Below are 10,114 nucleotides of genomic sequence, written 5' to 3'. Positions count from 1 at the left end.
AATCCTAGCCGAAGAGAAAGCCACGGGCAGAAACTTGGAACCACGACTCCTCCTGGGCAACATGGAGGAGCTTGGGCTTTGGGCCAACCTTCTGGCATGGCCCAGTGAGCACCTTCGGACTTATGCCTCCTCTGGGAAATCCGTTTACTCCAGCTTTGCCCTCCACACCCCCTAACCCAGCTTTACCTCCCAAACCTGCAAAGACACAAGCAGGCCAAAGAATGCCAGTCAAGAGGCTTTCTCCATTTTATTTCTTTGGGAAAAGAAAACGAAGTCTTTCCATCACATATGGTAGAGATATATATTTATATATATTTATATATAATTTCTTTTGTGGTTGGAAGTCCCAAAGCTGAGTCTGTTCATTTTTTTTTTTTTTTTTCTATTTTTTTCCTACTAATGCCTTCTCTTCCCCCTGCCCCTCTGGCCTAGGCCCAGGTTCTGGGGCAGGTGCAGTGAGGGGTGAGTGGAATGGGCAGTGATTACCAGGATGGCTCCCCCAACCAGTTCAGAGATCTGGTGAGGGTCACCGGGAAGGGGCTGTGCAGAGGGACAGAGGCCACACAGAGGGGCACTCTTGTTTTTGTGGGGGACGCACAGCTCATTAAACAGTCACCAGTCATGGGAGGAGGCTGGTCAGGGGTTGGGGAACTTGCTCACAGTAGTTGCCAGCTCTCTCCACCCTGCCCTCCAAACCCAGTCTTGAGGGTGGGAGGAAGAGAGTGAAAAGAGAGAAATACAAGGGTTGAGGGCCAAGCCTCCTCTAATTTTTATTGCTGGTGAATTAGAAATTTGCCTTTCCCTTCCTGTCTTACGGAGATAGACTCTGAGAGGATACCGAGAGGGAAATGACATTGCTGTCGCAGCCCCCACTGATGGCCATGCAGGCCTACCCTGGGCAAACCCAGGGTCCTGGGAACTCAGGGGTCAGTATTCCTCTCAGGTCAGCTTTGTCCTTCAAGGGCAATCACAACCATCCCCCTCGCCCCCCAAAACAAAGGCCTCTGGCTCAGGCTTGGGCCCATTGGAGCTTGGAAGTGGGCAGTGCACCAAAGATCAAGCAGAATTTTCTACTGGAAGAAAAGGTGAGGTTTGGGGGAAGAGGCGGCCTAGGACAATGATGTTCTGAGCGTGAAAGCAGAGGGAGGCTGGGGGAATCGAGTGGGAGAAGACACAGGAAGACATCACAGACACTCATATGACCTCAGAAACTGGGTGAGGGGAGTGCCTGAGAGGCAGGTAGCACTTACTAGCTGTAGTTAGAGCCGGACAGTGGCCCTGGGTGTGGGGTGAGCCAAGCAGATGGGGCTATCACCCTGTGGGATCCTGGCCGGAAGGGTGGGGTAGAGCTAAAAAGCCTCCAGGTGAACCTTCCCAAGCACAGGAGGGCAGATCTTCCCCGGGCACTGAACCTCCACCCCAGCCTCCCCTCCAGCCTGATACGCACATACAGACATACACTCAGGACCAGGCCAGGCTCTGAGGCCTAAGCCCAAGAGACCTTGGTGGGGGAGGGGCTGGGCAAGTAGCCCTCTCAACCACAGACAGGCCATCTGCTCCCACTTGTCCTGCCAATCTGCCCAGGGAGGGGTAATAGAGCAGGAAGGAGAGAGGCCAGGAGCCCAAGGTCTGTCAGCTTCAGCAGATCCCATGCAGGCCCTCTCAGACTACATGGCCTAGGAGGTGACCACAGAGAGCATCACTGGACACCGGGGTGGCCAACAGTAGGAGCCCAGACCTACCAAGGGGCTGGGGCACCTCATGGCACTTCAGGCCTGCTATCTCCATCTCTGACAAAGCAGCACTAATAAGGGGAGCATGGGCTCCCCTGCTGCCTTGGCCCCTCAACCCCCACTCATTCTGCCTCCCTCTATCCCCTCCTTGGGAGGAGGGTCCGAGTGGGTTGCCCAGCCATAGGGCCTGGAGGGCCCCCAGTGGGGGGAGGGGAGGGGTCTGGTCACAGCTGCTTTGAGAACCTCTTTGGTCTGGGGACATGGGGGACATGGGGAAGAGAGAAGGTGGGGAGGAGACACTGTGGACTCTGGCCTTTGACAGGGCATTTGTCAAAAGGCCACATGCCCATGTTGGTGGTGGTGGTGGGGGGGGGGGTCAGATTTCTGTGGACTCAATGCGCTCGAGGCGGGAGGGCGTCCAGGCTTTCTTCTCCTCGCCGTGTTGCGGGGTGGGTGTGCTGGCACCCCCCGCAGCCCCGCGCTCCCGCAGCCGCCGCTCCAGCTGCTGGTTGCGCTGGTACATCTCCACGTAACTCAGCTGCAGCTGCTTCTGGTACTCGATGACCTTCTCCTTCTCCTCCAGCCACACGCGGCGCTCCTCCGCGAAGCTGGCTCCCTGGCGCTCCCGGGCTCGCCGCTCGGCCGCCAGCTCTGCCTGCAGCCTCCCCACCTCCCGCCGCAGGGCCCGCGTCCCGCTCTCCCCGCCAGCATCCGCCTCCCCGTCCAAGGAAACCAACGAGGCGGCGGCGGCCACCCCGGCCTGCCGGCGCATCTTGGCCTCGTCGCTCTCGCACGTGGCCAGGGCATCCTGGGGCTCCGCCGGGTCCACAGGGGTCAGTGCAGGTTTGAGGCAGGCCGCGGGCAGCTCGGCCTCACCCAGCTCCAGGCTGGCCTGTTTGCTGCCGAAGGAGTCCCTCAGGCTGAGCAGCTGCTCCTCCTTCTCCCGCAGCGAGGCCCGGCCCTCCCGCAGCTGCGAGCGCAGCCCCACGATCTCGCTCAGCTTCTGGGACACGTCGGCCTGCGAGTCCTTCAGCTGCTGCTTCAGGAGGGAGATCTCCCCTGCCTTCTGGCACACCTGCACAGGGGCAGAGGCGAGGAGGGCCAGGGTCAAGGCAGAGCCCTGTTGGCTGGCACCACAGCCACCACATCCAGCCCCAGAGGCACACAGCATGCCCAGACACAGCGTCAGCTCATGGGACATTCAGGAAGGACACACCGGGCCCTCCTCGGACTCAGGACACACCTGGCTCAGCTCACACAGCCCTGGGCCCGCTCTGGTGCCCACAGACATTCCTAATCGTTTTTGTCTCCCTCCCCTTCACTCCCCTGTGACAGTGGGCCACAGCTCTGGGTTTCTCTGGAGGGACAGAAGGAAGGAGACTCAGAGGGGGAAAGCCCAAGCCCCCTGCCCGCACCTCCCACTTTGTTTCCTCCATCCGGGGCAGGAAGTCAGCCTGCTCCTTCTGGCAGGCGGCCACCTTGTCCTCAAGCTCTTCCCGCTGCCGCATCAGCCGGGCTGCCTCCTCCTGCAGCTGCTTCTTGTCCTGCTGCAGTCGCAGCACCTGCAGCTGTAGGCCCTGCTGGGCGCGCTGGGCGCGGCGGGCCACCTGCTGCAGCTTCCCACTGCAGCCCTGCCGCAGCTCAGCCAGCTCACGCTCCCACGCCTTCTGCCGCTCCTCCAGCACCTGGGCCACCGCGGCCTCGCTCTGTTCCAGGCTCCGCCGCAGGGCTGCCACCTCCTGCTCCTTCTCCCACAGCCGCTCCTCTAGCTCCTGGATCAGAGCACTGGGCGAGGGTGGTGAGCAGGCCGCGAAGGGCAGGCCTCCACCTCCGCCCTCCCCAGACCCCAGGTGGCCTGGCCGACCCATGGAGGAGGACGACCCACTCTTGCTGGAGGCCCGCCCACTGTCGGAGGTTCCCAGGTCCTGGTAGCCCGAACCACCACCGCTGCTGCCGCCACTGCCACCACCGTAGCTGGCAGTGCCGATGCGGTTGATGTGGCTGGTGGAGGCACTGAGGGGCGCCAGGTGCTGGCTATAGCTGGAGCTGTAGGTGGGCAGGCTTGTGAGTGAGTTCCGGCCGGAGTCTGAGAGGCCGCCCCCACCCCCGCCCGCTGGGGTCATGGTCCGAGACTTGTCTAGTCCGCCCTTGAGACCACCAGGACCCTGTCGCCCCTCAGGAGTACCATTGGTTTGTGGGGGGCACAAGTTCTGCATGGAGTGGAAGTTCTTGGGTACAACGGGCTTGAAGGCTGAAGGCCGAACTAGCGGCTCTGAGCACTGAGTAAAAGCAAGCAAGGGGGAGTAGGCATCAGAATGGGGCCTTAGCCCTGGCTCCAGCCTCTTCCCTTTGAGACACGTTCAGCCCCGCCCCCAATTAATCTCCATCCTCAGGGTCCCTTGAAGCTGGGTCTCCACCTCACGCTACCTGAAAACCAAGTCTCTGCCCTGGGACCACCAGCTAGACTTGGCCCTCAAGACCCCTCCCCATGGCTTCTTAGCCCAACCTCTGGCCCCCACAACCCCACCTCCAGGGCCCACTTGATCCTCCTCTCTGGACAGCCTCCCATCTCCCAGAAAAGGGCCCTGGGGACTGACCTGGTCTAGCTTGCCAGAGGTGGCCAGGAGCTTGGGCGGATGGCTGGGCTCACGATACTGTGGTGGGGCCTTGTCACTGCCACCGCTGCTGCTACTGCCACCACTGCTGCCCACCACATTGCCGCAGACATCAGTGTGGTCACTGCCCCGCAGCTCACCGTTGAGGTAGAGGGAGTTGGCGAGAGCCTTGTCTTCTGAGGGGTAGCGGCCTGGCCTCTCCCTGCTCGCCCCACCACCACTACTGCGGGGGCCGGGGAAACTGCCCTGGCTGCCCCCGCCCCCTGTGCGGGTGCCCACACTCTTCATGGCGAACTCCTGGGCATGGGCCACCCCACTGCCCACACTGCCCATGGCCAGGCGAGGGTCTGGGGGTCCGAGCTCAGAGGGCCGAGGGGCAAAGGCCAGGAGAGGATCCCGCCCTGGGTCAGCACGCACAGGCAGTGTCTCCAGCTTCGCCATGACTAAGCCAAGGGGACACTGTGGGCACAGGTGGGAAGACAAAGATAGGTCAGTCCCACCCCTACTCCCACCACCCCAGCCAAGTCAGCCCCAGCACCACCTGCGCCCCACCCTCTGGTGTCCCCTTCCCTCTAATGGGCACATGCGTTCCCAGACACCCAGGGTGAAGGAGTGGGGCCGGGGTAAGAGGACAGCTTGGTAACAGGGTGCCTGTTGCCCACCTGATGAAGCCCAGGCCCCAGGGCACCATGCACATTCCCTCCCAGCTTTGCATTCCTCTCCTCAGCTCCTGCCTCAACCCCACCTCCTCCATGAGCCCTAGTTCTTCACTGCAGCCCTCAGAATTTAGGTGTTCTTGACCTTGGGTCTGGGCACCTACTACCCAACCGCATGGGCTGGGGATAGGAGGCTGGAAGGGGACAATAATACCCGAATTCAACAGGGACCCTCAGAAATTAAGAGAGGGAGAGAACCCACCCCTATCCAAATACTGTGAGTGTGGGTGGGGGGAGGTCCTTCCCGGGCCCCTAACCTAGGGTGTTGCAGTCAAGGGAAGAAGTGGAGGCTCACTACCAGCGCAGGCTCCTCTCCTTGCCTTTCCAAGGGGGTGGGGGGCCGACGGGTCCTCAAGCCTGGGACCCTCCGAGGCCCGGTCTGCAGGGGCCATGTGCCTCACTCTCGCAGTCGGGGCTCGGCCCGAACCAGCTGTGCGACTTTGGACGGGCCGACTGAGCCATCCCGGACTGCAGTTTTCTCCTCTGCGAAATGGGAGGAATGAAGGACCTACCTCGTGGAGCTGCCGCGTGTCAGGCGCCCCGAGGCGGCGGGCGCTGGAGAGGACCGAGGTCTCGGTGCGGGAAGGCGGGAGCTGCAGCTGCCGCGCGCCCGTGGGTCGCCTGTGGGCGCCACCTCAGGCACGCCCCACCCCCCGCAGACGGCCGGGGACCGCGGCAGTCGCGCTTGGCGAAGGAATCTTCCCGAGGTCTCCCCAACTCGGCCGCACGAGGGGCCCCTTTGCCACGGTCAATACCTCTGCAGAAGCCCGGGCGCTGGCTGAGGCCGGGGCAGAGGACGAGGTGCAGCCGGCTGCGGGCGCGGGCCTTGCCTCCCTCCGGGCCAGTGTTTCCCACAGGTGGGCGGGGCGAGGGGCGGGGCTTCTGCACCCAGCTGCGCCCGCAGGGGATTCCGCGCGGCCGATCCCCCACTAAGAATTCACTGCCACCGGGAAGACTTCCTGGATTACTGCCTCCCCCCGTTCTCTATGGACCCTGAACCGCGAAGTTCTCTGAGCCCTTCCGTGAGCGTGCGCCCCCCCTCCCTCCCCTAAGGCCAGCCCACAAGAGCAGGGGGAGCAGCGCAAGCAGGGCGACAGGGCCTCGGGTTACCTGTGCTCTGGGAGGCCCCGCTTCCTGGTTCTTTTGTCTCAAATCCACACCTGGAAACACCTGCCCCAGAGATCCGCATAATCTAGCGAGGCAAAGGCACCAGGCAGTGCCAGCCGTGCTTGTAGACCCTCAAATACGTTTGTCAGAGGTGGCAGGGGCACCCTTCAGGCTTTTACCCTCTACTCCCATGAGAAACCAGGCAAGGAGCCCTCCTTCTCTACGAAGATGAAGGGGTCCAGGTGGCACCTCAGTGCCCCTCAGGCTGTCTTCTACCCAGATACCTATTCTCATGCCGTGGCCTTGCTATTAGGCCCCAGACCAGGGGATCCTGACAAAAATCTTGCCCTTCAGGAGTCTTTTGGCTACCACACCTGGAATTACAGCTTTAAGTGGTTGGGAAGTTCACCACCAAGCCAGTCCCCACTGCCTTTGTAAAATTCCATTCTCTCAGCATCTGCCCCCCAGGGGTGGAGAAGAGTACTGTACCACCTCCCTCCCTAGAGCCAGTCTGTCCCCACATGCAGGGCTGAGACTAGGGTGAGGCCAGGGATGCACCTAGTAATTTAAGTGCAGTATCAGTAAATGCAGGACCCTGAGAGTGAGTGCTTTCTTACCTCTCATGCCTCACTCTAGTTCCTGCACTGCCCCCACTCCCCACATACTCCAGCCCAGCTACCCTTCAACTCAAAAATCCCCCTCCCACCCTAAGCATGATCCCCTTCTCAGCATCCTTGGGTCCAGTGTAGGGAGCAGCTGGGGACTAGAAGGATGAAGGCTGAGTAGCCTGAAGCCTGAAACCAGTGGGAAGGCCTGGGCAGGGTTGGGAGGAAGAAAAGGCAAAACTTCACGGAGATGGGGTTCAATGGTGGGGGCAAGGGAGGAATCTCAGCTGGGGCATCAGGGTGGATGTGACACCCTTAACAAAACAGAGGGAGACTGTTTGGGGAAACAGGTACTTTGGGAAGGACCAGAGAAAGATCTCTCTCACCTACTGGATGGAAAGAGAGACTGGGGTGGTCAGCATTCAAGGGTGGTGTGGGTGGAGCCCAGCATCGAGCTGGGGGAGGGGGGGGCAGAGCCCCGGAAGTCTGGGAGGCAGTGTGGACTCAAGACGGAGGCCAGAAGAAGGCAGGCCCTGCAAACCAAGCTGGGGGGCTTCGAGAATGTGGGAGCAGCTCCCAGTAGTAAAAAGAGGCCAGGTAAAATTGGGATTGGGAGGTGTATCCTGGATTTGGCAGGTGGAAACCTCACTGGTGTCTATGAGAGAATGGCTTCAGAAAAGTGGTGAATAGCAAAGCCAGACTAGAGGAGTAGACGGATCTGGAGGGAAAGACGGGAGAGTTCTCTGCTAAAAGAGAAGGTCAGAGAAGACAGTAGTTTAAGGTGGTTTGGGATCCAAAGGCTCTTTTCTAATTTTAAATTAAGCATGGTAGAAACCTGAGTATGTTGATATGGTGAAGGAAGGTGCCAATAGCGAGATTAGAGATCTAGGCAAGGGGGCTACACCAGATGCCTGGATGTGGGCAGGCGCAAACTTCAGAAGTGATCACATTGATCATGACAGTGACAGAGGATAATGTTTGCGAAGGTGCTTTATGAGCTGTACGGTGCATTACAAACATGCAGTACTACCTTCTCTGAGATTCAGGGAAGAAGAACCTGCCATAGGTTGGGGCTGATTGTATGCCACTCTGCCCCACTATTTCCCTGGAATGTGTGTGGTCTCCAGACAAGCTCAATGCCCAGAGACCTAGTTGGAAATGAGGTGTTCCCAGGACTGTCTCCTGGGACCATCTCCTGCTCTACCTGGGGAATCTTTGATTGTCAACTCACAGCAGCTCTCCCTGGGGCCTCGTTCCCCAAAGAGGGAACTGCCATTTCTAACCTGTCATGATCAACCTCATGCAAATGTTCCCTGCCCCTTGCCTCTCCCAAGTTTGGGCTGCTGCAGCTTCTGTTCTCAAAACCCCAGCAGGGAGCTGGCAGGACAAAGAGGGGCATATGTTTCCCTGACAGGCAGAAACTGAGCCCAGAGGAAGGGTTTGAGCTTCGTGTATGGGTCCGGGTCCTGAACTGGCCCAGGTAGCTGAGTGTGGTCTGCATAGGCAGCCTCATGGCATCAGCTCGAGCACCTGAGATGACAGGTTGCCCAATTCTGCCTCTCTGTACCATCAACCTTCAGTGCCTGGGGCATTATGCACAGTATTGATGGTCGCAAAGGGGCCAAATGAACTATATCTGGGGTTTGCATGGGCAGGTCCCTCCAACCCCATGACCACTCAACCCCTCCCTACCTATGTCCTTCCTAAAGCTAAGAACACTCCACCCTTCTCTTGTGGTCTCAGAGGCTCCTATACCAACCCATTTACCCCCTAAAGCTTTCAGTAGCCCCTCTTGCCAGCACCCTTGCTGGGGGCTCCTCACTGGCCTTTTCCCCCTGCACTCCCTCCTACACACCGCTGCCAGAGGACTCTTTCTAAAGGGCAAAACTGATCTTGTCCCCGCTCTGCCTAAATTCTTCCAAGAGCAGCACCAAGAACAGTCGAAGGAGTTCTGGAGGCATCAGCTCAAGTGTAAATCCCAGCTGAACTGATTAGGGATGAACGCGTGCAGGTTATTTCACCTCGGGTTTTCACACCTACCTTACAGGAATCTTAAGAAGTAAATGTATTATGGGTAAAAGGCCTGGCATTTCTCTCAGTCCCCAGAACCAGAGCAGAGCTTGCGGCAGGGCCTCCAAGGCATCTCCTACTGCCCATCCTATTCCCCCTAACCTGAGCCCCTCTCCACTCCACACAAAATCTCTTCCCAGATCTCTATGCCCACCCTGCATCCTTCAAGGACCAATCCAAATGCTGCCTCCCAGGACAGCATCCCTGATCATCCCAGGGGAGCAGGGGCCTTGGGGCACTTGGCTCAGGCTACTCCAGGGAGATTTCACTCTGAGGCTTACCCCCGGGACTGGCCTGTGGGTGCCCTGGGGCACAGATGGCAGAGGCTTGGGGGTCTCCAGGCCCTGACCCTGAGGAGATGCAGAGAGAGTGCATGTTGGAATGCATGTTATGAGCAATGCAGAGAGGCAATGAATCCGAACAGAAAAATCAGGAAGGGCTTCCGGGAAGAAGGACTGAGGGAGAAAGGGGATTAAGGGGCACTGTAAGGGTTTTGGGGTGCAGAGGTCTTCAGAACTTCTTTGGGATGTGTGAGGAGAGACCCACCTTCCCTTGGCACAAACGGGCGAAGGGAACCATCTCCTAGATCCTGGCTCTGGTGAAGCTGGTGTTTAAGGACTGAGGGGGCTGACAGCGCCCCCCCCCACCCCAGCACACACACGCGCGCACACACGAGCTTCCGCGCAGGGAAGTGGGGGTGTTCGCCATTCACCAGCAGACCACGGCCCGCAGCGCCAGCTCGGAGACCCCGGCCACAGGCTGTCCCGAAGAGGTGCCTTAGGGTCTCTGTGGTGCAGGAAATCCCTCTCGCACCTCCCCTTGCTCCCTACTAGCGCGTGTGGCCCCGGGGGGCGGGGCGCAGAGGGAAGAGGTGACATAATCCGGGCCGCACCCCCTCCGGCCGCCACCTCCCCCCAGGCCTGGTGAAGCATCCATGACATCATCGGCCTTATCTCCACTCCCCTCCCCCGCCCTGGGACCCCAGCAGCGGGACGCGCCCCCTCCCCAGCTCCGGGTCCGGCCGGACGAGCATCTAGGTGCAGCGGGCACGGCGATAGGTCGGAGCCGGGAGGGGTGCCGGGGTGGGCTGGCCTCACTTACTCGCTGCCTCGGGGTCCAGCGCGGGGTCCTCGGCGCGGGCGCCACCGGCCCGGCTCGCTGGCGCAGCCCGAAGCCCGCCCGGCGGGGCGCGCGGCGCGGGCCCGGCTCCGCTCCGCGCCCCTCCCGCTCCCCGCCCGGGCCCCGCCCACCCGCGGCTGCGGCAAACG

At 60.3% G+C, this 10,114-nt stretch overlaps 1 protein-coding gene across 6 annotated transcripts; it reads right to left on the bottom strand.

Moving 5' to 3' along the window:
- Nucleotides 1-222: 222 nt before the first annotated feature.
- On the bottom strand, nucleotides 223-10,102 carry LZTS3 (leucine zipper tumor suppressor family member 3). 6 transcript variants are annotated; one of them, XM_086701816.1, is made up of 6 exons: nucleotides 9,948-10,088; nucleotides 6,175-6,256; nucleotides 5,363-5,547; nucleotides 4,331-4,807; nucleotides 3,149-4,012; nucleotides 223-2,808 (listed from the first exon to the last, which is right to left on the bottom strand). In XM_086701816.1, exons 4-6 carry the CDS (start codon nucleotides 4,787-4,789, stop codon nucleotides 2,110-2,112), a joined length of 2,022 nt encoding a protein of 673 aa, XP_086557942.1. In that variant the 5' UTR covers nucleotides 4,790-4,807; nucleotides 5,363-5,547; nucleotides 6,175-6,256; nucleotides 9,948-10,088; the 3' UTR covers nucleotides 223-2,109. The 6 variants fall into 6 exon arrangements, with proteins under 6 accessions (XP_086557942.1, XP_086557946.1, XP_086557944.1 ...); XM_086701820.1 differs by lacking the exon at nucleotides 6,175-6,256 and having other exon boundaries at nucleotides 5,385-5,547; nucleotides 9,948-10,102; XM_086701818.1 differs by lacking the exons at nucleotides 5,363-5,547; nucleotides 6,175-6,256; nucleotides 9,948-10,088 and adding an exon at nucleotides 5,577-5,804.
- Between the last annotated feature and the right edge of the window lie 12 nt (nucleotides 10,103-10,114).

This window comes from Puma concolor, chromosome A3 (assembly GCF_028749965.1).
Source record: "Puma concolor isolate L17-30 chromosome A3, mPumCon1.1.hap2, whole genome shotgun sequence".
NCBI lineage: Eukaryota > Metazoa > Chordata > Mammalia > Carnivora > Felidae > Puma > Puma concolor.
Note: the sequence above shows the minus strand (reverse complement) of the source record. Positions and strands in the feature narration are given on the sequence as shown.

What these genes read in the sequence shown, in the direction of transcription:
- LZTS3 (XM_086701820.1), bottom strand. Translation starts at nt 5,456, where the DNA reads ATGGCCCCTGCAGACCGGGCCTCGGAGGGTCCCAGGCTTGAGGACCCG. An exon ending in CCTCTGGCAAGCTAGACCAG is followed by an intron (nt 4,013 to 4,330) that starts GTCAGTCCCCAG and finishes GCTTTTACTCAG; the next exon opens with TGCTCAGAGCCGCTAGTTCG. An exon ending in TGGAGGAAACAAAGTGGGAG is followed by an intron (nt 2,809 to 3,148) that starts GTGCGGGCAGGG and finishes GCCCCTGTGCAG; the next exon opens with GTGTGCCAGAAGGCAGGGGA.